General features: G+C 37.4%; 1 protein-coding gene across 1 annotated transcript in view; it reads right to left on the bottom strand.

The window, feature by feature from the left end:
* The window catches only part of LOC137625660 (uncharacterized), a 533,194-nt gene that overhangs the window by 87,606 nt on the left and 418,234 nt on the right, over positions 1 to 27,354 (bottom strand). The window contains exon 10 of the mRNA XM_068356570.1: positions 21,535 to 21,634. Within this exon, the coding sequence (XP_068212671.1) occupies positions 21,535 to 21,634 (100 nt within the window). The remainder of the gene's footprint in view (positions 1 to 21,534; positions 21,635 to 27,354) is intronic.

The raw sequence follows: 27,354 nt of genomic DNA, 5'->3' as shown, positions 1-27,354 counted from the left end.
ATATGCTGAAGGAGAAGTATAGAGTCAGGCAAAGTGATCTGACATTCTTGAATGTCTTCGACAGTGTGTGGACACTAATGGATCCCATTTGACATTAATTTTTAAAACATAATGAAACAAAATAGCATTATATGCACTTTTCAAAATAAAAACACTTTTTTTGTTTCTTTACTTTATTTGCTTTTTATTAAACCTACAAATGTGTCAGATCAATTTGCCTGACCCTGTAGTATTCTCAAAGATACAGAATCTTGCTATCAACCCTGAGAGTAAGGCAGATGTAAATGAGGTGGATGTTTCTGTTTCCATGGAAATGGGTTCAGGCTAATGAGGAAGTGGTCAATGACAGTATACAGGTGATGATGTCCTTGTGATGTGGGTAGGGGACCTACTACATTGATGTGAATGTGGGAAAAACGACGCTGATGTTGAGGATAGGTGCCCACTCCTGAATCTGTGTGCCGATGTACTTTTGAGGTTTGGCATGAAGAAGCATCCAAAATGAACTACATCTCCAGTAGCTGTGCAGTGGATTGGTGCGAGGGATGTGAAATGCCTAGAATGAAATCATAGATCTGTTGGCGCATAGGAGCAGGTATCCATGGTCGAGTTTTACCAGTACCGACATCACTGAGGATAGTGGCGTTGTAGTTGTCGATGGGACGTCTGACAAATGGAGGGATGTGCAGGATGTAGTACATGTTTGGTACTCAGGATCTTTTCGTTGGGCTTCTGCCAAGGCATTGTAATCTAGTCCCAGGCAAATGTGTTCCTTGACAGGGCGTCAACAATGGGATTCATTTTTTCACAGACGTGTTGAAGGGTACAATTGTATTCAGCCATGGCGAAGAGATGTCGGCATTGACGGGTGGACCAGGCGTCGGACTGTCAAGTGAAGGCGTACACCAGAGGCATGTGGTCTATTTGAATGACGAAGGGCGTACGTACCTTCTACGAAATGGCGAATGACAGAAAGTCAAATGCACTGCCAGCAATTCACGGTCAAAGTAGATTAGCTAGTTTCTGCCTTGGACAGTTCTCTATTCAAAAAGACCAATGGGCGGGGGAAACCGTCGGCCACCTGCTCAAGTGCTACGCCAATAGCGACGTCATTAGCATCGGTAGAGAGGAGAGGGGCATATGGCTTAGGAAAAGTGAGAGCACAAACGGTTGATTGGGCATTATTTGCTTTGGAGAAGGCCACTTCTTGAAGAGGACCCCACTTCAGGTCTTTTGGCTTGCCCTTGAGGGATGCGTAGAGGGGGGCAAGAGTTCCGGAGATGTCTTGCAGGAAACGGTGATAATGGTTGATCATACCCAAAAATTATTGCAGTGCTTTGACGGACAAGAGTGTGGAGAAGCTCTGAACGGCTGCTACCTTCTCAGGGAGAGGGTGGACTCCTTCAGGAGTGTTGTGGTACACTAAGAACGACACATCGTTGGCACCAAAAGGTACACTCGTAGTACTCGACTACAAGGCCGTTCTGTTGTAACGGTCAAGCACGATACGTATGTGATGTTGCACCGGACTACAAGTTTGTTCTGTTTTAACGATCGAGCAAGATGCGTAGGTGAGAACGTTGTTCCTCTTTGGAGGAAGAGAACACAGGTATATCGTTCACATAACATACACAGAAGGGGAAGTCCCCTAAGATGCCATACATGAGGCATTGAAAAGTGGCCTCAACATTACGAAGGTCAAAACAGGAGTAATTGAAGGTGTATGTACTGAAGGGGGTGGTGATGATGAACTTGGGGATGTCTGATAATACCACTTCAGGAGGACGAGCGTAGAGAAAACCTTCACTTTGTGCAAGTAGGTCATGTTGGCAATGTTTGGGAGGGGATAGTGATCAAGTTCTGTCTGCATGTTCAGGCACCCATAATCCAAACATTGAGGCAGGGAGCCATCTTTCTTCAGGATGATGCATAAGGGTGTCGATCATGGGCATGAGTCGTATTTGGCAAACACTTGTTTAGAGGCTGCCAAATGATCCGGTGCCAGACTCCTGAATCTGGCAAACAATGGGGGCCGCGTCGTCTTGATATGGTGATAAATACCGTTTTTTGTGAAGTTCTGGATGGAAGGCTTCTGGGTATGACATATTAAGGTGGGCGTAGGCATCGCTGGCTGTGCTGATGTGGAGATCGAGGTCGGAGGGGGGCCGGATGAAAATGTGTCGACGAGCAAGAGTCCGTGCTGATTAACTGTAGGTGATTGACATTAACTAGGAGGTCGAAATATGAAAGGAAATCCACACAGAGGATTGGCAATGTGATGTCAGCTACGAGAAACTTCCAATTATATTTGGTGCTTTTAAACGATGTGAGGTTTTTGAAATCATGGGTGGGTATCGCAGATCCGTTGGCAGCTACCTTCGGACTTCGGCAGACTTAGATAGACTAGGTCATTTCCTGGAGAGTGGCCTTGGCAGAAGAAAACGACAAGCACCTGTCTACAAAAAATCGCATGCCCGTACCCGCGTCATGTAAAAAGAAAAGATTAGTGATAGGGACGGCCACTGCCACAAGTGATGGCCTACATACACGTTTTGTGTCCACTGACAACCGTTTGCATATTTGTTTGATGCAGCCCCGAATCTGGAGTGGTAGTAGCATAACGCAGCTGATGGGTGTCAGTAACTAGCTGTAGAGAACATTGGTTGGGGCATGAGCGAGTGGTGGGTGATCGGCGCCTTTGTCGCCGCTCTGGCACGTCATGGGTTGGAGGTCTGTGTCCTACCACATTCACGTCAGCTTCGGTTGATGTTGAATATTTGTATTCTTTGTCAGGACTTGAAGCGTAGATGGAAGTCTTGAAGTTGGTGAAGTGGTTATTCGTAAGGGTGTTGACTTGGTCCTCAGTTTCTTCATTGTAAAATATCGATATCGGGTAAGCCATACATGAGGCGTTGAAAAGTGGCCCGGTTAGCGTCGTACCAAAAGGGCACGAAGTAGGTTCACCTCCCGAGGAGAGTCATCTGCAGCAGGTTGCAGGTGAGTGATACTGGTCATTTCCAGTGAAGCTTTCTGGTCCCCCAACGGTTGTTGAAAGCTGAAAAAAACTTGGTTATACGGGTGGCTGGCAATGGGGAGTACTGCTCCAGGAGGTATTTTTTTATGGTGTCGTACGCTATTGGGGTGTCCCCTTGCTCGCAAAGCCAATCAGAGATTTTTGGAAAGTGTCCTTGGGGATAGAGTCTGCTTTGGTGCTTGAGTGAATCATGCCTTTGATGCGGAACTAGACCTCTGCGCACTGAAACTAGGAGAATGCCTCTGCTGGCAAAGGGTGTTAGTTTCATGGGAGTGGTTTTGATAGGAGAGTCTGGGTCGGAGGGCAGCATCATCAAACAGTAAGACACAGCAGTGAACTGGAAGGCAGGAGAGAGCTGGTCACTCTGTTGGTCCCCAATGTGCAACTGAGCAGTTAGGTTGTAACTGACAGGCAAGGTGAATTCACTTGAACTTTATTTAACAGACATCAAGCTTGAATACCAGGAATTGTGAGCAAGAACGCCACATAAATTAAAACAAAATTAACCATGAGCTATCAGGCTTACTGTACACAGGTTGGTTTATTAACAGTGTAGTGGGAGTGGCGAGTGATAAGATATAAAAAAAATTCCGTTACTGTGTACGAGCGTGTATGAAACATGTGCGGTACAACTGCAAGGTGAAGAGTTTAAGATGTTCAGTCGAAGGAAAAACAGTATCTAACGTGTTAAAATTTATTATTTCACAATAGTATGAATACCCAAATTTCATCTTTCTATACTGCATTTCAATTTGTCACATTTACTGTAGAAGTTTACATTCCTGACATAATGACCCTACTTAAATAACCTATATTTGCAAAGCAAACAGAACTGGGATTTGTGCCTAAAGTGATTCTAATAATTGTTTTAATAATATTATTCAAAATGAAGAATACTTTGAGTAAAACCCGTTTTCATTGTAAAACTCAGAATAAGGGTGCTGATCCAGTTATAGATTTTCAACCAACTGAAATGTATGTGATCATTGACGAATTAACTCAATTAGCTATAGAAGGCAGGGACTGATCATTATAGATGAGGAATGCCAGATTAAGGGATTCAAGGGTTTTAAACATTTTCTGTAATGTGATTTAATTTTGCAGAGCTCAAGCATGTGGTGTATCAGGCGTACAAGTGAATATTAGTGGATCCACAGGGTAATCCTACTCCCAAGAGATCAAAATTTTTCTTTTTCCTAGGATGTGAAATATAGGCATTGTACAAAACCTTTGCAGTTTCCTTCGTACTGCAATTAGATAGATTAAACAATAAATAATAGTCGTATAAAGTTTTTGCACTGATTAACCATAATATAATGAAGTTTAAATGTATTTCTTTTTGAGTGATTAAAGGATTCTGTGAAATGTGTAGGCTAAACAAGTTCTAATGATTTAAAATTTATTTATTATTTCAATAAATGATCTCATAGTTTTTTTTGCTCATAACCACTTTTCCCTTAAAATAAACCAGCAGCAGATTTGAAGCTATATGTAAAAACTCAAATAGAGACGATGTGCTCAACAATGCGTTTAATAAGATTTACCTCATCTCCTCCCAACCTTATGTTCAACAATACCAGCAATAAATTTATTATTAGTCTTGTTTCAGACTCATCTTAGCCTTGAAGAAAACTAGCATTGGATTTGGAGTTATCTGTGAAACCCCATGTTGAGCTCTCATATTCAATATGTTCCATAAGAATGTCTACTCTCACACCAACTTTAGCCTTCAAAACCCTCAAAAAACCCAAGTTGAGCCTTTGTGTTCAACAGTATGCTCCTTTAAAATTTATCTCATTACATACTCAACTTACCCCTAAAAAACCAGCACCGGATTTGGAGATATCTGCAAAAACCGAAATTGAGCCCTCATGCTCAATAATATGCTCCATAAAAATTTGTCGTGTCTTACACCAACCTTAGCCTTAGTAAAAAATCAGCATTGACTTTAGATCTATTTGTAAAAAACTAGTCACAACCTCATGTTCAACAATACAATCCATAAACTCTTGTCTCATAAACAGCTTTGCATTAAAAAATATCTAGTAAAAGATTTAGAGATATCTGTAAAAACCCAAGTCAAGCCATTGTGTTAAAAATTACGTTTCATAAAAATTTGCTGCTTCTCATACACACTCGAGTCCTAAAAAACACCACTACCAGATTTGTAGCTAGATGTTAAAAATCCAAGCTAAACCCTTGTACATAACAATACATTCTATAAAAAAACTGTCTCCTCTTATAGCAACCTTAACCTTATAAAAACCACCACCAGATTTGGAGCTTTCTGTAAAAACCCTAGGTAAGTCCCTGTGTTGAACAATACTTTCCCAAACAATTTGTTTCATCTCATACCAATGAACCCCTTAAAAAAACACACATCAGCTTTGGAGATTTCTGTAAAAACCCAAGCTGAGTCCTTGTGTTCAATAATTTAATCCACAAAATTTTTCTTGTCCCATACACGAGTCTTAAAAAAATAACACTCTTTTTGGACCTATTGGTAAAATCTCAAATCAAGCCGTTATGTTCAACAATACGTTCCATAGGAATTTGTCTCATACCCCCCTTACCCTTTAAAAAAAAGCATTGGATTTATACTTATCATTAAAAAAGAAACTGACTCCTTGTGTTTAACAATGTTCCTTAAAAATTTGTCCCATCTCATGCAACCTTAGCCTTGAAAAAAACACATTGGTAATGCAACTATTTGTAAAACTCTAGCTGAGCCAATGTGTTCAAAAAGATGTTCCATAAAAAGTTGTCTCTCTCATGGCCACCTTAGCCTTAAAAATGCATTTATTTTGGAGCTATCTATAAAAAAAAAACCCAAGCTGAGCCCTCATTAAAAAAAAAATATTCCATAAAAATTTGTCTCGTTTCATACCAATCTCAGCATAAAAAAACACCACCAGATTTGGAGCCATCTGTAAATGCAGTACCAATGCTGAGCCCTCGTGTTCAAAAATACATTCCATGAAAATTTGTTTCGTCTCACGCCAACCTAACACTTGAAGAAGAAAAAAAAAAAAAAAAAAAAAAAAACAGCACTGGATCTGGAACTACCTTAGTTTTCAACAATACATCCAACAAAAATTTGTTTCTTCTCATACCCACCTTAGCCATAAAATAGCTAGCATTAGATTTAGACCTTTCTGTAAAAACCAAAGTTAATGACTCATGTTCAAAATACTTCCAAAAAGATTTGTCTCATCTCATACCCATAAAGTTGAGCTAATGTGTTCATAGATACGTTCCAGAAAAATTTGTCTTGCCTCATACTCATCTTACCCTTAAAAAGACGAGGACTCATGTTGAATAAGATGTTCCATTAAAATTAGTCTTATTCAATACCCACAATAGCATAAAAATCAAGCGTCAGATTTGGAGTTATCTGTAAAACATAAAGTTGAGCCTTCGTGTTCAATAATAAGTTCCATAAAAATTTGACTTATCTGATTCTCACTTTTGTCAAAAAAAAAAAAAGAAAAAAAGAAAAAAAAAATCACCAGGTTTTAAACTACCCTACCCTCATGTTCAAAAAACACGATCCATAAAAATTTGTCTTGTCTTCCAACCGCCTCAGCCTTAAAGAACTAGAACCGGATTGTAAAAACTCAAGTCAAGTTCTTTTGTTCAACAATACATTACATAAAAATTTCTCTCCTCATATATACATCAGCCTTGAAAGGAAAGCACTGTATTTGAAGCATCATGTAAAAATCTAAGTGGAACCCTTTTATTCAAGAATATTTTCAATAAAAATTGCTGTCTTGTTTCAAATACACCTTAGCCTTAAAAAAACAGCACTAGATCTAGAGATACCTGTAAATACCCAAGCTGAACTCTCATGTTTAACAAAACGTTTTATAAAAATTTCTCATTTCATAACCACCTTAGCCTAAAAAAAAATAGCTCAAGATTTGGAGCTATCTGTGAAAAACCAACCAGAATCCTCATGTTTAACAAACTGTTCCATAAAAAATTGTCTTGTCTCAAACACACCTTACATTTAATCCTACATACCTAATTGGCTCTTTAAATTTATCACAAATAATCCTCAAGATATTGAGGTTTCCTTACAACACGACCACTTCTGGTTCTTTGTGATTCTAAGTTATCAGCTTCAGGAAGTATAAAAGATTTATTTGCAACATCATTCATATTTACATCAATTTCAATTTCAATATCAGAATCGATGTAATTATCAGTTACTGTCTCTGATGTCTTTTTCAAAAATTTACGATTTCTAAAATATACTTTGCCTTCTACTTCTATTTTGTATTTCCTTTTTGCAACCTCTTTTATTACCTTACCTTTCTTCCATTCCTTTTTTCCTGGAACTGGTTGTACACGGATGACATCACCTGGTTTTAATGAGACTAAACTCTTACATGATCTGTTATAATATCTAGCTTGCCTAATCAATTTTTTAGTTTGAACTTCTGGTACCGCATCAACAATCTTGGGTTTAAGTAAATTTTCTATTATAGGTAATTGACTTTTAGTTCTTCTACCAAAAAATCTTTGAGCAGGTGAAGAGTTAAATCCCTCAGTTGGAGTGTTTCTCCATTCAAGAAGTGCTAAGAAAGGATCATGGCCATCCTCCTTTGATTTTGTGAACAACTGTTTCATTATTTTTACTGCATTTTCAGCTTTGCCATTTGACTGGTGGTGGTAAGGGGATGATTTTACATGTTTAAATAACCATTTCTTTACAAAAGTTTGAAATTCACTTGATGTAAATTGTGAGCCACAGTCACTTACTACAATGTCTGGTATACCATAGCGTGAAAAATGACTCCTTAACTTGCTTACAACATTTGACGCTAACATATTTTCCAATAAATTTATCTCAAAATATGATGAATAATAATCTACCAAAATCAAATAGTTACAATTGCCAACACTAAAAATATCCATTCCAATTTTAGACCAAGGCCTAGAAGGAAAATCATGTGAATTTAAGGATTCCTTGGTTTGTTTACTACCATACTTATTACACACCACACAAGAAGAAACATAATTCTTTATATCTGCACTCATGCCAGGCCAGAACAATATATCTCTTTTTCTATTTGAGCATATCGCTGTTCTGTTTCAGTTAACGATTTAGAAGCATAAGCCACTGGGTGACCGTTTTGCATTAGGACAGCACCTAATCCTGACATTGAAGCATCACACTGTAAAGACACATTACAATTACTGTCAAAATATTTCAAGCAAGGAGCTTCAACAATTAGTTTCTTAATCTTGGAGAATGCTTCATCATGAGAAGAGTTCCACTGCCATTCAACATTTTTCTTTTCCAGATTTCTTAATGGTTGAGTTACTTCTGACAACCTTGGTAAAAACTTTGAAAGATAATTAACCATCCCTAGAAATCTTTTCAATGATTTAACACCACTTGGCACTTTTAGACAATTAATAGCTTCAATTTTCTTTGGATCTGGACAAACACCATCCTTTGTTAGCAAATGCCCAATGTACTTAACTTCAGTCACATGTAATTTCATCTTCTCTTGATTTAACTTGATGTTTTCTTTTCGGCATCTTTGTAGTAACGCTAATAGGTTCTTATCATGGTTTTCCAAAGCTTCCTGATCAGTATTTCCTTTGCCATAAACTAGGATATCGTCTGCTATTACTTCTATGCCATCTAAATTATGTAAGGCATCATGCATTCGTCTCTGGTACTCTTCTGGTGCCGATGATATACCAAAAGGCATTCTCTTCCATCTATACCTACCAAAAGGCGTATTAAATGTAGTCAAATAACTTGACTCTTTGTCAAGTTGCACTTGCCAAAATCCGTTCTTTGCATCAAGTACTGAAAATATTTTAGCTTTACCCAATCTTGGTAAAATTTCCTCAATTGTTGGAAGTGGATAATGGGGTCTCCTGATAGCTTTGTTCAGATCTGTAGGATCTAAACAAATCCTTAAATCTGAATTAGGTTTTGTTACTAAAACCATGCTAGAAACCCAATTTGTAGGTTCCGAGACCTTTTCAATAATGGTACCTTCCATACTACTTAACTGCTGCTTCAATTCTCTCTTAAGGGCAAAAGGAACTTTTCTTAGAGCATGGATCACTGGTGACACTGTATCATCAATATTTATCTTACATGGAGGTACTAATTCCCCAAATCCTTCGAATAAATCAGGAAAATCATAAATAATCTTGTTTTTATCTAACCCTTTCGGAGAAATATCATTTATTTCTTGCTTAGCACTTGGGTTATCAAACACAAGAATTTTGATCAATTTCAGTCTCTGTCCATCCTCATAACCTATTACAGAAGAAACATTTTCCTTCACTACATAGAAATTAAGTTTATACTGCTTTCCTTTCCTTTCACACATTAGAGTTTTAATTCCAATAGTCTTGATTGTTTTATTATTAAACACTTTCAGTTTGATGCTATCACCAATATCTAACTTATCATTGCCAATCAAACGCTTCAATTCTCTAACACTCAAAACATTGCACGTAGCACCGGAATCAATCTGAAAATTTATTTCTTGCTGATTTACAGTCATGGTTACATACTGCTTTCTCTCATGAGACATAGAAATGTTTCCTATCGATTCATTTATTGTGCTAATTTGCTGAAGGTTACTATCACTGTCCTCATTCTCTTCACAAGTTTTCACTTTTTCAGAGTTCCAATTAGTATTACACTGTTTAGCATAATGATTCTTTCTCTTACATTTGGCACACACTTGACCATATGCCAGGCACATCCTAATTTTATGAGTCCTGCCACAATACCTGCAATCTTTTATTTCCTTGGCACAATTGTACTTAGGCTTAATTTGAGGATTTGTGTACTTATTTTTCTTCTTCCACACGACATTAACTTCCTCTTCTTCAGTATTGCTAATAGTCATCTGCTGCTTTTGCTGAATTCGCATTTCATAATTTTTACAAAATTCACAGCCCTTTCCAAGGTCATTGGCTTTGTATCCATCTGCACATGATCCAGTAATTTCTCCCTAGCCTTATCATCATGTAAATTGAGGATGAATTGATCCCTGATCATTTCTTCTTCATTATCATAATTGCAAGTTTTGCATAGAATTCTTAAATGAGTTATGAATTGGTCACAACTTTCATTGGATTCTTGTTTCCGCTTGAGAAATTTGTATCTTTCCATGATTATATTTGATCTGGGACTGCATTCTGCATCAAATTTCCTTAATACTATATCTATCTTATATTTATCTCCATCTGCATCCCAAGACAGTGTATTATACTTCTCAACCCCTAATTCTCCTATAACATGCAAGAATGTTGCTACCCTTCGTCTGTCAGCTTCATTGTCTAAGCCTATGGCAATTTCATAGTTAATAAAAGCTTCTTTAAATTTCTTCCATTTGAGGGCTACATTAGCACTTGCACTAAAGTCAATAGGACTCGGTGGAGTTAGCTGTACATTCATCTTTATGGTACAAAACTACCTTAATTATGATGAGAAAAAAAAACTTATCCCACTGGGAAAAATTATGCACGTCGGCAATAGGCGTAGCCTAGGACATCAACAAACTGGTCCATAACTTGTAAGTTGTCAATTACCCTCATTTCTTCTTTAATCCAGCTTATATGTAGATAAGAACCACTCCTGACACCATGTTATGGGTTCTGATTGATAAGCTGAGGGTAATTAACCTTAGTTTATTATACAAGTTAAACAGCAAGTTATACAGCATTGCCGAGCCAACATGTTGAGAACGGGGGAGAATGCGGAAGACGCTGTGGTCACGTGACTTACCCAAACATAAACAACAGATATCATTTACAAACTTAGACAGCGTACCAAACAATATTCATACACTGATTACATACGAAATCCTGACCACAACATTCACATATTGTTACAAAAAGGATTGGATACGTGGGAGAGCCGTTACAACTCCAATCCCAGTGTGTTACTGTAAACATGTCCCCAGTTCACCATTCCAGCAGCAGCCATCATATGAAACATGACCTCACACTGAAAATGGGAGGGGATGAAAAGTAACAGGAGGGTACATCAGGACGACATGGCTATCTCGCCCAAAAACTGATTTTTCCTATGTCAAAATATCTTTTTGGGCTCGAGCCATGTTGTCCTGATGGAAGTGTACCAGGGAATTAAAATTCTCAGTTGTGGCAAATTAGAGTTTTAACCACATCACTAATTATAGAAGATTTAGAATTGTTCTACGATTAGTATATCTCATAATGATTTGTTTTACACTTCCAAATATAACTATTTGGGCTAATAGTCCAACTCTATGAGTGCACTATGCAAGTTTCTGTAGACTGTAAATAAATCAGACTGTTATCATCACAGCCTTTGTATGAACACGTATCGATCAAGCAATAGTCTGTAAAAAAGAAGGGTTAAAATGTACAGGTAAAATACTTTTATTTAGGAACAGTAGGACCATATAGAGGATACGCATAAAGACATACAATCTTTTATCATTTCTGAAAGCATATAAATGTAATAAAATTGGTGCAACAATATTTACATTTATTGTGCTTAAACCAAGAGATGTTTACACCAGTAACAACGTAGAGAATAGAATAGCAACGTCATTCCAGATGCTATATATAAGATCACATTTTGACTCTTCTATATAAACACTTTATAACACAATGCAGATTAGAAGACCATTCAACCTGCACTATGCACACTGTAATAGTCCAATTTTATACAGTCCATGAGAGTCCATGCCCAACACTAAAAAACTGGTTCAAACACACTACCAGCTGCCACAATGAAGTGTTCAATTTCTTTCAATTGTCGCAAGTAATGTTTAAAAACACTCTTGAAGATTTCCACTCAGTGTAAGCTTGTAAGCCTTCGAAGGACATATACTGGAAGAAATTTAAGGAAGAGGCAACTTTCCTAGGATTATGACCCGATGGCATACAGTACTATCTGGGTCAGCCTTTCTGATAAAATAGGTGAGTTTGGACATTAGCTGATTCAAAGAGAGATTAGATCCTGTTGATTCCCCCTTTAAGAGTTGTCCACATTTAAAGGCCTCACTCTTTGACAGGTAAGCTTTAAGGCATTCAACAGGGCACAGAGAAGGATCCTCTTTTAGAGGGACGATCTTCCAAGGCTCCAACGTTTTGTGGGGAGTTCATCTTTAGCCAGGAATGCAGGATCTGGGTATAGATTAACTTCTCCAGACTCCGAGAAATCAATGTCTCCATCATCCCTTGACAGTACTACAATGTCGCTAACTCTAGCACTAAAATCCATAACTAGTAAAAAGATTGATCTACGAGTAAGATCCCTCAGAGAAACAGAATAGTTATCTATTGAGGAGGTTAAGTGCAAGATTTTGTCCAAAGACCATGAGATGGCTTTTTGAGGGAGCATTTCGTTTCCGTTTAGCACAAGACTTCGGGATCTTACTGAACAGTTCGCTGCTGAGGTCTATATCGAAAGCATAAGCCATAGGTCTAGTTAGGGCTGATTTACATGAGGAAATAGTTGTTGAGGCCAGACCCTATTCATGTAGTGTAATAAAGGATGATAAACAAGAGTCCATTACAATCGAAGTGGGCTTATGTTTCTCAACAAACTCCACCCACTTCTTGAAAAAATGACAAGTATCGTCTTTTTGTAGTAGAGGACTTGTATTCTTCAATAAAATCAATCGTTTCTTTTTAAACTCATTTGCTTTTAGTAGCTAGGGCGAGAAAATCACGAGCTGAAGGTTGTTCGTTATCCAAGAGGAATCAAAGACAGTCTCGTGTTGAACATCCTGGGACAGCATTGGTTTTGCCGGAGGAATTTGGCGAGGTTCCAGTTTCAGAACAAGAGGGAACCATTCCGTTTCTAGGGGTTGGAAGCTGTCACGCTGCGAAACTCTTCGAAGTGAACAGTACAGAGATGCAAATTTTTCTGCTTTGACAAAGTGAGAATGGCCAGTATTACATGATTTATATGTGGAGTTCTCGAACCCTGTCTGTCGAGAACCAACTTGGTGTGATTTTTTTCTTCGAGTTCAATCTCTTCACAGAAAGAAAAACTGTCAGGGGTTCCAGAATGTCGATATAGAATTGTTAAAATACGACTAACCACTGAGCCTGCATCTTCTTGTTGGGGGTATGACCGACCGATCCTTGTTCCACGGCATCCATGTGGATTATCACTGTTGGAGGAGGATACTGAAGAGGGATGTGTGTTGACGAGCTCTTGGCAGTGGACCACAGCTTGGGCTGTTTGCACAGTAAAGCCGGGGTTTTGTGGCGATGATCTCTTTGAGCATTTGATGCCTTTCTTCTCCAGACTCTCTTGGCATCCTTGCATCTTGCTTTTAGGATTGGGTTTGTAACCGCTGCAAATAGTAGCGAGCCCAAGACTCTTTCCCAATGACGTCTGGTGATCTTCTTCAACTGAAGCAGGCACCTGACCAAACTTGCTATATCCTTCCTCTTGTCCTGAGGCAGAGAAAGGATATGTGATTTCAAATCCCAGTGCAGAACTAACGAATTTTAGAGCTGAGGATAACCTGGGCTTCTCGAGGTTGATTTGGAAGCCCAGGGATTGAAGAAATTTCATAACTTCCAAAGTTGTTATTAGACATTCCGACTTCGTCACAGCCCAAACTAAAAAGTCTTCAAGATATATCATCACTTGAAGACCTTTGTTTCTGAGTTATTGAACGATGGTCCCAACTAGTTTTGTGAAAATCCTTGGAGCTATGCTGAGCTACAATGGCAAAGCTTCAAATACGTAGGCCTTTCTAGCAAGTCTGAAACCAAGGTAGACGAAGAAGTGCCGAACTATTGGAAGATACCAATAAGCGTTGGTAAGATCTGTGGAGACGGTGAAGGTTCCCAAGCTATATATTTGCGAGATAGTTAGTATTTGGAACTTGTCGTTCTGAATGAATTTGTTTAGAGGGGACGAGACCAGACTAGTTCGAAGTGTTCAAATCATTCTATGGTGGGCAGAATAGATGTCCTTAAAAGTTCATGGATTTTGTGCAACAAACAACTCCCTTCTGGAGGAGATCCTGTACATATTCTTCCAAGAATGGAGTTGTGGGTTGAAAAAACCTCTTGAACTTTGTTGGCTTCTGACTCCATTTCCAGCCTAGTCCTTTTGACACTATGCTGTCTGCCCAAGAATCAAATTTTCATTGATTCTAGAAGAGAATGAGTCTTCCCCCTACCAGAAGCTCCTCATTGTTTTGAAGGACCTTCTCCTTTATGTGACCTGCCTCTATTTCCTCAGACCCTAGATTGGCCACCTCTTCCAGACTTTCCCTTTCCACCTACATTTTTCCCTTGAGCTCCAATTGGGTAAAATGTGGTTGTGGTCCGATCATAAACGGGGTTAAATGCTGGGGACTGTGTCACGTACTGCTGGGAACTGTGTACACTGTCTGGGGAATAGTAGCAACTGTGGCAGTCGTGGCAGGAAATGTTTTCTTGTCCTTAAAAAGTCTCCTAGGCTTCTTTCCTTTAGGTTAAGCTCCTTCTACAGGGGTAAATTTCTTTTTAGAGGACATACCCCATTTCTGCATAAGGCTCTTGTTCTCTTGAGCAACCCTGTCCATGACTTTTTTAAACCACCTAATGGGGAAACAGAGACAGCCCCCAGATGTTGGAGTAAATGAACTTTTTAGGATCATTCCTAATAGTTGCCGCTTCTAGGATGTGCTCTCTGCAGGTTCTCCTGCATAAAAAGAATGCATTCAGATCCCGATGGAAGGTAGCCAAATGGGTTTTTGCCAGAACTGGGAGGAGGTCAGATTTTGAGTAATTCCCAATAAGCATCTCAATATAAGACTGGTGTGACAAAGAAGCTGCCAGTCCTTCTTTGGCCTCCATTTTTTTTTTTTTTTTGCAGTAATTCCGGAATTCTGGGCAATCTCTCATATGGGAGGGCAAGTGAAATAGGCTTGCATTCCTCTAGCCCTGGCAGAGGTTTACCTACCACTACTGCCACTTTAACAGCCTCTAAACTCTTTCAGGCAAAAGGGAAGACAGTGTCTTTCAGAGCTACACATGTCGCCTTCTTCCTTCCAAAAGCAGAAAGCTGAGTGTTAGTAAAATCGGCCTTTTTTAACTCCTTCACCAACCGGGTTTGAGCCTAGCCATGGTCAAAGATGAACGTTTCCTTGGGAATCGTATCATCCCTTATGGATGCTTCGGAATTAAACCTTTATGTAACATTAAGGATAATTCTCGATAGAGGGATAAAACTCTAAATTCGTAACTGTTTTAGAGCCCATGCCTTCACCAATCTGAAGATATCCCTCACTCAGAACCATATGTTCAGCATAATGTCAAGGGTTCTTCGCCAAACACTCTGGAAGATTTGATATTAGTGGAGCCTTGGACTTAGGTGCCGGTTGAAGCGCCTCAATCTTTGCCCCTAAGGACGCTTGCTCTCTTTTATGCTCAATATGAATGTTCTCCATGAATACCTTCTTGGACATCATAAACTCCAAATGTCCAGGCAACAAGAGGGGATTTGGAATTGGAAGAGGAGTCTTAATAGAGGCAGGTATAGCAGATACAGGAACAGGCGTATGAACAGAAGAAGTACTGGGAACAGTACTTACCTGCTGACTGTCAAATGAGTCATCCAAAGCTTCCGTTGTCAGTATGATCCTCTCTCTTTCAGAAGGAACGGAAGAAGTGGACGACATGTTGTCGGCATTCGGGTTCATTTGCTGAAGCATGTCACGGATTTTATAGATCTACCTGATCCAGTTGTACTGATGGAAGTTGAACCATCTGTATCTGGTGGCCATTCACTGCAGACACGTCAGCCTTGGGGAATAGGAGATCCTTCATTACCATTGAAGGAAGATAGGGGCACCTTGTTGGTAGCTCTTGTTAATTCCCTCACCCAATGTCTGATGGTCTTCTGGCCCCACGTTTTCTCATTCTGAGAAACGTTGGAATCCAGTTTGAATTAGGTCCTTGCATATATTGCAGTTGGTAGGTTCCTAGATATTATAGGAACCTATGGAAATATGGGAGTCTGCATGTTTCCTGCAGGTCTTGTGGCCGCAAGACAACTTTACCCGCCTGGTGCATGTTACTGTCGCTTACTATATGTCGTCAGCAACCTGTAAAGATAAAAAATTTTCAATGAGGCTACACTATAATGGAAGCTCATGCCAAACAGCTCAGAATTCTATCTGAATTTCTAAAGTGTGGTAGAAAAGAAAGATTCATATCAATTGAACACTTTTTACCCTAAAATTGGTCAATCAGACAAGGTAAGGTGGCAAAATCAGATACCATTCTACCTAAAGGGGCAGCAGTTGTACCCGAGGTGGCAGCAGCTGTGCCTAAAGACGGAGGCTATTTCTAGCAACAGAGGATCTATGGTACAACCTTTCTTTACCCAGTAGGTATGCCGACACAACGCGCCAATGGCACTGCTGAGTCGGCAATTAGTGGATGAACCCATAGGGAACCAGTCCAAAGGATAACAAGGAAGATACAGACCAATAGTAGGCAGCTGGTAGAGAAGACTGCCACTTCCCTAGTTCTTAGCATTAGATTAAGGATAATAGGTTTTGCCCATTAAAAATATTGAGAGCCTTTTAAAACGGTCAGGATGCAAAGAATTCACAAAATCAATCAATTTTAGACGATAATGTTCCTCAGATATGGAGGGAAGGATATAGATGCTGCCGACCAGCTTAGGGTGACAGCTGAGGTGACAAGGGGAATGCTCTTTTCTAAATAAAGGAGGGAGAGACCCCTAGTCTACTCACATCTAGTAGTACTCAAGCTGGAAGGTCTGGAAAGTATGGTCAAATGGTAACCACTCAAGCCAGGGAGATTCTGACCAAGCAGAGGAGCCTAAACTCCGCGGCGAGAGATATATAGCCTAAGAGGAGGAAGCTGTTACCAGAAACAAAGCGGCTCCTAAGGCGGCAAGGGAGGAGAACTCCTAGGGGTTCTTGTCCCATTGCCTATGTAGGATTAGGCTAACAGAAGATCCCAGGCCATCTAGCCAAGCTATATAGAAATTGAGGTATTCTCTATTTCCAGGGAATGCACACTAGATACAGGAACTGTAGCTCCACGGCCAGGAAGAAAATGCAGCCCAACTAGGAAGGGGAAGGGGCAGCTGACCTGCCCAGAGGTGGCCACTGAGGCAGCAGAGAGAACTAACTCAGAATAGGATTGTTCACATGCCTACCCAAAGCTAGGCTAATAGTCTCACAAGCGGTCGGTCCATCTATATAGCGACTGAATATGTCCCAGATGCCAAGGATAACAGGACTAGACAAAGGTGCTGCGTTCCACAGCAAGAAGACCAAGACTAACTTGGGGTGTGGGAAAGGGAGAAAAAGAAGGGAGCCTTAGAGAATGGTAAAGTGGCAGGACAGGAAGGCCTAACTGTAGTAGTAGAACAATCTGATGTCGTTCCAAGGGATCTACTGTAAGTAGGCACAGAGAACGAATTCTCCCAACCGGCTGCCATTTAGCCTGGAAAAAGGATAAGGTAGCAGGAAAGGAACGTCTACCTGTCAATATTAGAAGGGATTTAGTATCATTCTAAGTGATCCACAAAGTGTAGACATAGAGAACAAGTTTCCACAACAAGACCCGCCTATTCAAAAACTGAGGCTAAGTAAATAAGATGGGATACTGTCGACCTAGGCCAGCTAGTCCCTTCAAGGCAGCAGTTCCACGCTATGATGATCAGTAAACAGGGAGGAGCGACGGCCTCACGAGAACCATAAGGTTACTTGGTAAGAAGAGGAAGGTGCGATTGTAAATATTACTGAGCCTTGGCCATGAGCTAAGGGTAAATACCCTAGGCCAATACTGGATAAGACAAGCATGCAAAAAAAGCGAATGTCTAACCTAGAATTATATCACAGTTGTAAAAGATTGTGCTTATGTGTGTGTATATACAGTATATATATATATATATATATATATATATATATATATATATATATATATATATATATATTTATATATATATATATAAATATATATATATATATATATATATATATATATATATATATATATATATATATAAATATATATATAAATATATATATATATATATATATATATATATATATATATACAATATATATAATATACATATATCATATATATATATATATATATATATATATATATATATAAAACACTTTTACAAGAAAATTATATAAAACACTGAATGATTTGAAAGCATGAGCTTCCAGCTTCGGCCATGCGACGCCGTGAGATAAAATTGGACGCATAGCGCAAAAGCAAGGGGGAGACGCAGAATTCTCCACCAAAAAAATGATAAGGTACTCAACTTAAGTGATGAAGCAGAAGCATCCATAATCCCAAATATACTAAGAAACTTCACAAAACAAGCAGAAAACTCATAAAGTGATCTAACAAGATGGCACTGCAAGGAATGGGGAACCAGCGACATGTTTACAGTAACACACTGGGATCGGAGTTATAACGGCTCTCCCACGAATCCAATCCTATCCCAAAACCTTCAAGACAAGGTTAATTCTACTCGGGGAAGGATAGCCTCAGTTGTTTTCAACACATCACTGTTACATACACGATATCTTTCGGTATATTTGCTCTGGGGGTTAGAAATCTGTGATACATCTACAGGTAAAATTCTCTGGTATATCACTCACAGGAAATATCCCAAGTAGAGAGCTGCCTAGAGGAACTTTCATTAGGATGGCAGGGCTTGAAACCGAAAAAGAAACCTTTCCTGTTACAACCCAGGAACATAAGTGGTGGGCTACCTTCAAATCTGTACTCTTTGGTGTAGAAATGTAAGTTCCACCTATACTTAAACCACATGGCTCTGTTTTCCTTAGGCTAAACCAACTAGTTAAGATTTTTGGTCTCATGAAATTAAATATCGCTTGATGGATCTTGATGCTTATGGAGGTGTAGAACCAATTGGTATTTTTCTTTTGATTTTTTTAAAGACTATAGACTTATTAGCTCCGAAGTTATCTGTTATTTTCCGAGCAATAAGAAGTTCTTTTAGCTCTTGTTGGAAAATTGGTAATGTTACTCCATTATGTAAATATGTTTGTGGTAGTTGAAAACCGATTGATTACAGCCCAATTTCCATAACGTCTAAATAAGTTTGCTGAAGGTAATCATCTGTTCATTAGTTTGTCATTTGGCTTTTAAAAGGCCTTTGAGCATGAGAAGGCCTTCTTATAAATTAAATTGCTGTAAAGAAATCCTTCAATTGTGGTAAGGAAGTTTGTATGATTGGCATTGGTTTTAGTGGTTCCTCTATCTGTGTTAATCACGAGGCCCTTGTTATCAAACTCAAACAAGTGGGAGTGGGTGGGTATTTTTTTAGCATCATCATTGAATTTTTAAGTAAAAGATTTCAAAGATTGTTTGTTTGATGGGCCCAATACTTTTCATACTATGAACACATGACATGTGATTTGGTCTAGAAAACAAACTCGTTACATAAGTAGATGATGCTGTTCTCTTTACATCAATTCCATATCATAAATGTAGATGTGGGGTATCTGAATCCCTTAATAGAGATCTACCTAAAATTAGTGTGTGGTAAATTATGAGGCATAAAGTTGAACGTTAACAAAACTCAAGGTATAATTGTAACTAGTCAAGCAGTGGCTCCTCAATATATGGATCTCAACATTGATAATCTTTTTTAAACTCTGTATGAATCTTTTAAAATTTTAGGTGGGATTCTCGACAGCAAGTTTACTTTTAAGAAACACATTGGCTTATTGAAAAAGTCTTAAGATTTTCGGTAATCGATCTATATTGAAGAAGAGTTTTAATTCTTTCATTTACCCGTTTGGTCGTCTCCAGCTGCTGATTCTATTCTTAATTTGTTGAACAGGAACTCACGGTCTATTTAATTTCTTATTCCTGATCTAGATATTAATTTCTGGCACCGTCGTTCCATTACTTTGTTATGCATGTTGCATAAGATATTCCCAATTCTGACCATCCTTTATATTTAGATCTTCCCGGACAATACCATCCTGTGCACAATACTTTGTATGAGGCTATTTCTAATAGTCATGCATTCTCCATTATGAAGCTCAATACTACACAATACTGTATACAAGAAGTTTTATTTCAGCTGTGACCAATAAGTGGAATGATCTTCCTAATCTGGTAGTTGAATCGGAAGAGCTTTAAATACTACACAATATCCAAGAAGTTTTATTTCAGCTGTGACCAATATGTGGAATGATCTTCAATCTGGTAGTTGAATCGGAAGAGCTTTAAAAGTTCAAAATTTCCGCAAATGTTTTCATGTTATACAGGCTAACATAAGTACAATTTTATAGTTTATATATGGAAGATCTGTTTTAATGTTGTTACTGTTCTTATACTATTTATTTCAATTGTTCATTACTTCTTATATAGTTTATTTATTTCGTTTTTTGCTTTCCTCACAGGGCTACTTTTTGCTGTTGGAGCCCTTGGGCTTGGAGCATCCTGTTTCTCTAAGTAGGGTTGTAGATTAGCTAGTAATAATAATACTATATATATATATATATATATATATATATATATATATATATATATATATATATATATATATATATATTACTGTATATACACACACCAAAAAAAAAAAACATTTTTTCGTACAATATCTAATATCAAATATTAATGACTCATTTTATATGAAAATGTATTAATTGTTTCTTAAGGATTGGGGAGGCCTTGGAGGGTAGTGAATGTTGTTATAGGTAGGAAGGAACATCACAATGGGAACTACAAAGGATGATCATGGAAAACTTTTTCTTTGTGATATGTAATAATGGATCAATCAAATGCTAATCTCCCATCAGAAAATAAGGAATAAGGTCTTGAAAAAAAAATTTGTAATACTCTCTGATTAGTTCCTGAAATATTTGTGTTAGATTTACGTAAAGCTCGCATTGGCTTATGTCAGTAAGCATACTTAACAGCAGAACCTGGAAAAACTATCCATTTACACTAAAAGAATGTTAAATAGAAAAATGAGATATTATACTTCTGCTAAATAATTACTGTATATTTCCGGTTGATATATGTATATATCTTCCATTCTCTCATTTTATCAATTAACGTTTTGAAAATATATGCTATGAACGTCATTTATGTTTGTTACTTTTTCAAAAGATAACTTGCTTAATCTGATTACTGGGTCTTAAAGCTGAAATCCTGTTCTCATAAGACAAAAATCTCTGTGTATGTTCTGATTCACTTTTACTAGATAAAATATTCAATTTCTGGTCATGACTAATGGAAATGGCTTTCAAATTAAGGTCAAGGCACTTTGTTCCATATTTGGTTGAAACTCCATACAGTTTTGTTACCGTTATGGCATCAAGATGACATATCATGAGATACAGTAATCAACTAGAGAAAACAAGAATATAAATTATTAGAAATTTTCTCCACATTAGTGAAAGAAAATGCTCAACGGCTACTTAGTGACAAACTGGGCCGTGGAGAAATGGCCCTGACTACCTTACCTGCATCCATCGACTCAAATTTGCTCGAGTTCTTTCACTATTCACATCATCATTGCTGAGGCTAACATCACTCAATCGGGTCACAGCAGCTTCCGCATACCTAAAAGGATAAATATAATCATAAATTTAACTACACAATAAAACTGCCTTACACATATACAACTGAAATGTATCACTTAATCACTTGTCAACAAGAGATCATACAAAAATTCTGTTACATTAAAATACAGCTTCTTTGTAGAATCCTTTCAAATTTAACTCTCATTTAATTTCATCAAGTGTCTCTTTCGATCTTTCCCTGATATTCCCAAACATTCAATTATGAATCCTTTATGACAAACATGAAATTCTATTATGGTATAATAAAAATAATAGTAATAATAATAATAATAATAATAATAACAATAATAATAATAATAATGATAATAATGATAATGATAATAATAAAAATAATAATAAAAATAATAACAATAATGATAATAGAGAATTTTATACAAAAAAATATTTCCTTACTTATGTTCGAAAGAAGCTATTACAGTTATTCAAAATTGGGAGCGTCATGACCTAATAATAACACAATTAAAAAAATTAAGTAAAGAAATCTTAACCTTCACATCTATCCCATAAATCTAATTGTAAAATCTTTATACCTATATAACACAAAAATTAACCAAGAATAAAGACCAATCGGTTGGGCTAGCCTGTCAAAACTAATCATTCAAAACTACAGAAACTAGAGAATTAGCCTCCTGTAGTCATTTAATTCTTGTGACTGATGAGGATTAACTAAACCAAGTGATTTTGATGGTGTTGTGCTACCCTAGCATTAGGCCTAAATATTTTACCACAAAAGTATGGGTAATGACAATGCCTCTAATAGCAACCCTCAGACTCTCTGTAAATAAGAGATATATTCCTAGAATAGAAATTATGGTAATCTGTGAAAGTGAAATATAAGGAGCTTCAGTCTACAAAATCAAATGAAAATTGGAAACCCGATTTAAGTACTGTACTCTAATGCAAGTAAAGCTTTATTGTAGTAACTGGGTATAAAACCCGAAGCATCTGTATGATAAGAAAAACTAGTTTTATCCTGACCTGAACTCGTGCATTTTGAATGAAGTTTCGTCATTTAAAAGATTTAAATGAACATATGTTCAACATGCAATACAATTATGATGAAACGACTGAAAACCTGTAAATAATTTCAAGTCAGTAAATATAGTAGAAAAAAATTATATTTCATGTCGAAATTAACAATTTCTCAAAACTGCAACATTGTAAATGCTTGAAGAAATTATGGATTGAAAAAAACTCACCAAACAAACAAAATAATCCCATTATGACAAATTTCTCTTCAATCTGCAATCTATGAGATCTTGAAAAATCCTTTAGATATGAAGGTACAATTTAAAGTCTCATTGCAGTTGGCTGAATCATATATAGTTCTATCAGATAAACATAAACAGTCTTTGGAGAATATCGTGTCTGATTGACAAAGTATTGATCATTACTGTCAGGAACATCTGGAAAATACTGAAGATTGGATCGGCAGATAACCACCGTGTTATATAAAAGTAATATAAGGACATGCATTTGGTATTTATAATGTCAATATTCATGTTATCTTTACAAAGGGCCAATGAACTACAATTTGATAACGCAAATTGCAGCTCCTCCTCGGTAAATCTTTTATTATACTAAATATCTTCCATTGTACCAAAGTTCTGTGTAACTGCTTCATCTCGTCTTTCTATACATGTACATCAAAAGTGGTGATCTAGATTATAAATACTGCTTATGCTCTCAATATTTCGCCAAATAGTCTGTGCATCATGAATTGGGTCCCGTCATGCATTAATGCATGTCTTGCAGATCTGCTATAAGAACCATTAATTTTCCTAAATTTCCCAACACCTTTTGCATTTGGGCATTTTCTGATATAATAGACTCTTAACTTTTGCCATAGCTCATCTTGCCTTTTATTCCTTCCTTTCTAAATTTCTTATTAAAATATGGCTTCAATACACTAATTTCCATTGTTAAAATATCAAACACTTTATTAATTATATTTCCAATCCTATGGGGACCAGTACTCTTCTTCTCCCCCACTGTTATCCCTACATTAAGGGGTCGGTTGCTTGAAGAGCCCTCTCCAATGCTTTCAAACAAAGGCATCGTCTTCCATCAAACCTCTTCTCTCCATACCATTTTTTACCTTATCTCGCCATCTAATTTTCTGCCTCCCTCTTGATCTTCTCCCCTTAACATGTTCCTCCCAAGCCCTCCTCACCATCCATCTTCAACACATGCCCACACCATCTCAGTCGTAACATTCTTATCATCTTACTAATATTTAGTACATCTGCCATCCTTCTTATTTCATCCTTTTCCAATCTTTCAAGCAGTGTTATTCCCACAATCCACCTAAGCATTATCATCTCTGTTCTCTCAAGCTTTCTTTCCTCTTTTCGTCTTCAAGCCCAAATTCTTAAATCTTTTATTTAATGTTTCTAGTTTTCTACCAATTGCACGCTTTTCCTTTATTAGTTCGACCAGTGCATCTGACCACCAAGGGACCGAGGGTTTCACTGATCAAACTCCAGTCAGAGGCATAGATTTGTCAGCTGCTTGTCAGATGAAATCAACAAGAAATTCATTTGTTTCAGCATGATCTTGTGAATAATTGAATGGGGGTACTTAACATGTAAGAAATTTGAAATGATCCCAGTCAGCTTAATTTGTACTATAACACTGAGTGGAAGGACTTGTACTGTACATCCTTTTTATAGGAAAATGGTCGTTGCCTTAAAGGTCCTCTAGCACATACTTTTCAAACCTACAGTATTGTTGGAACAACAAGTTAATTCTACTGAGGAATGTTCCATGGGTTTTTGAATAATAAGTGTTGGTTTCTTCCTCGTTGTGATCATTTACTATTTGTTCACCTTGAACCATTTGTATCAACGCTTACACAATTGGTGTCCCAAAGGGGGTTGTGGGCATTAAAATCCCCAATTAATAGGAAATCTTGTATATCTGGGTGTTCTTTGGTTAAATTTTGCAAATTATAGTTACAAGAGCACTTATTGTATATATTAAAATATTAAAAGAGTTATTATTCACATGTACTTTAACTGAAGATAATTGAAATTCTGAAGTGTTAAATATCCTAACAACTAAGTTATTTTATCATGGGTGTAGAAAGCAGTACCTAATGCATCATCAGAAAGAAGGGACCAAGCGAGATGCTAGATTGTAATTTCCTATTGAAGGAACAGTATCCTTAGAATACTGCAGGCACATTTTAATAGTTTTTGAATTTCCCCTAGATGTAAATGGTTTTTAAGACCATTAAAATGCCATTGAATTATGTAAGGACTGAACATTAAGGCAATGGAGATGGATTTCCAAGGGGAAAAGCGTTATTTCTGGTTATCTTGCTACAGTTGGGTTCCATTTAACTGTACTGTATCAGTGGAGGTATCAGAAGTAGTTAGTATGTCAAACCTGTTCAGTAAAGGAATCTGAGTTCGTGTATTTTTAAATTTTCACTTGCACTATTGGGATACATGAGTCTAGTTGAACTTTTTGGAGTAATGGTAGAGGTGCTACAATGTAAAAGTTTTGACTGATTTGATGCACTGGAGGTAGACTGATCGTTATTTTGTAAATCAGGACTTGTGGAAGTTAAATCACGTAGAGAGTAATTAGATCTTTGGACATAATTACCACCAATAACTTCTTTCTTGCTGCACCAAAGTTATATGTTCCTTATTTGCAATTTCAATGATTGACTGTTCCTATATATATTTAGCATACTGTTGTGAATTTGGCGATTGAGCTCCATCACAATGAAAACAAAATTTATCTTCTAAACATTCTCCAGTGAAGTCATGGAATTTGGAACACTTGATACATCTTTGGCCATTACTGCATTTGGTATTGATGTGCCCAAAATCATAGCATTTGTAACATTGAACAGGTCGATGATGTAATTTTTAACAAAAATGTCTAAATGATGGGTCTCTGTATCACCTGGCAGATGAGGTAAACATTACCAAGATAGCATCATTGTTTCCTTTCAGCTTTTTAACTTTATAAACATTAAGGGAATACCTCTTATTGTTGCCCCCATCTGATAACTCATACAGATCTTTACAATAAATTATACCTACTGCTTGATTAAAAGTAGGGTGTGAAGATACCCTTTCAATTATATCAGGTAAGGATGATGTAAAATTAGTAAGCAGCACTGCTTGTGTTTCTTTGCCAGATTTAACTAATAAACCATGACCATATTTTTTCAAAATTACCTTGTAAGATTGTATCAACTTTTTTCTCCAGACACTCATAGCCCCTGTATTATGTTGTTACGCTCTTCCCTGTAGGAAGCGACATGCCAAACTGGGTTGACAATAATTCTAGGGGAAATTTCTTTTTCATCTCCTTTGAGATCAGTGTCCTTGGGCAGAAAGTCAAATTCTGAGTTAGAAATATTTGAGAGATTGTATAGCAACAAAGTCCTTGGACCTCTTTATTCTTAATTTTAAGGAAGGTAATCTTAGCCTTTGAAGAATATGCAATAGTGACAGAGCATTCCAAATTCTCTTTGTCATTTGAAAGTTTAAATTTCCTCCATTAAATTTTCTTGATAGGTTTTACAGCATTGCATAATATTTCATAATTCATATTGCAGAAAATACCTACACAATATAGAACTTCTGTATCTTTATTTTTACCCCCAAGGCTTTTGGCCCCTTGAGGTCCTGGAGAAGAGGGAACAAACGGTTCCAGTGTAAAAACACTTGACAGAGAAGTATTGTTGGAGAAATCCTTTTCATTTCCGAGGTCATCAGCAGAATTTTTCTTATTAAAAAGAGCTGAGATCGTCACCAGTGTCTGGAGTTCACCATTTGGTCCAGGGGAACATAAAGAGTACTCATTATTTTCTTGGGAGGAGAGGATATAATATTAGAAATAAAAAAAATAAACGGAAACAAATAATTTCAAGGGAAAGAAAATATTAAGACTGTCTGAAATCCCAAAGAAGACCCAATTAGCCTTTCGTGGAATTACTTTCTAAACCAATGACACCTGCAAGAACTCCTTCCAAAATGTCCACTCCCTACTCAACCATAAAGGGATGGTACCATTATGAATTGAGAAGCTCAAATGTATGCCAAATCCACTTAATGTGACTGCAAGCATTTCAAGAATACGATCATCAACACTTTAATCATAGTGGCAGGCAAACCAGACAGGATGCCAAAAGGCCTATCTCTATGAAACTGGCCCACCCCTAAAATCCGAGGGCCAAATTTCAGCATGAGTATAGTTCCGTGTGCCAGTATGGGAATACTGACACTCATATGGTCCAAATATTATCGGGTAGTTGGAAAGACCACCGCAGCTCTCGCAACTAATTTTGAAAAAAGAAAAACTCTAATAAAGATATAGTGTTCCTTCAAAAAAATCTGGACAGTGAAAAGGGCAAGACAGTTTTGACAGCAAGGTTGGAGGCAGTTGAAAAACATGGAGGAGGATGAAGTAATAATTAGTAGAAGCAGGATGAGAGAAATTTAAAGTCAAACCGAGGAAGAAAACAAATTATTCCCCAGTTCAAGATCCCTCTTGCCCATCACAAAGCTTCAGCACAGAAATGATATGCCGTACTGAATCCTAATGACTTCATCAAGGCATTCTCTCGTTAAGAGGTGACTGGGCAGGATCTTCTCTTGCATTTTATATTCATAAAAGGTGATTTCCAAAAAAAATCTATATAAAATGGAATCTAACATAATTATGATTTTATGGATA

This window comes from Palaemon carinicauda, chromosome 32 (genome assembly GCF_036898095.1).
Source record: "Palaemon carinicauda isolate YSFRI2023 chromosome 32, ASM3689809v2, whole genome shotgun sequence".
NCBI classification, from domain to species: Eukaryota; Metazoa; Arthropoda; class Malacostraca; order Decapoda; family Palaemonidae; genus Palaemon; species Palaemon carinicauda.
The sequence above is the reverse complement of the archived record's forward strand: the minus strand, read 5'-3'. Positions and strand labels throughout refer to the sequence as shown.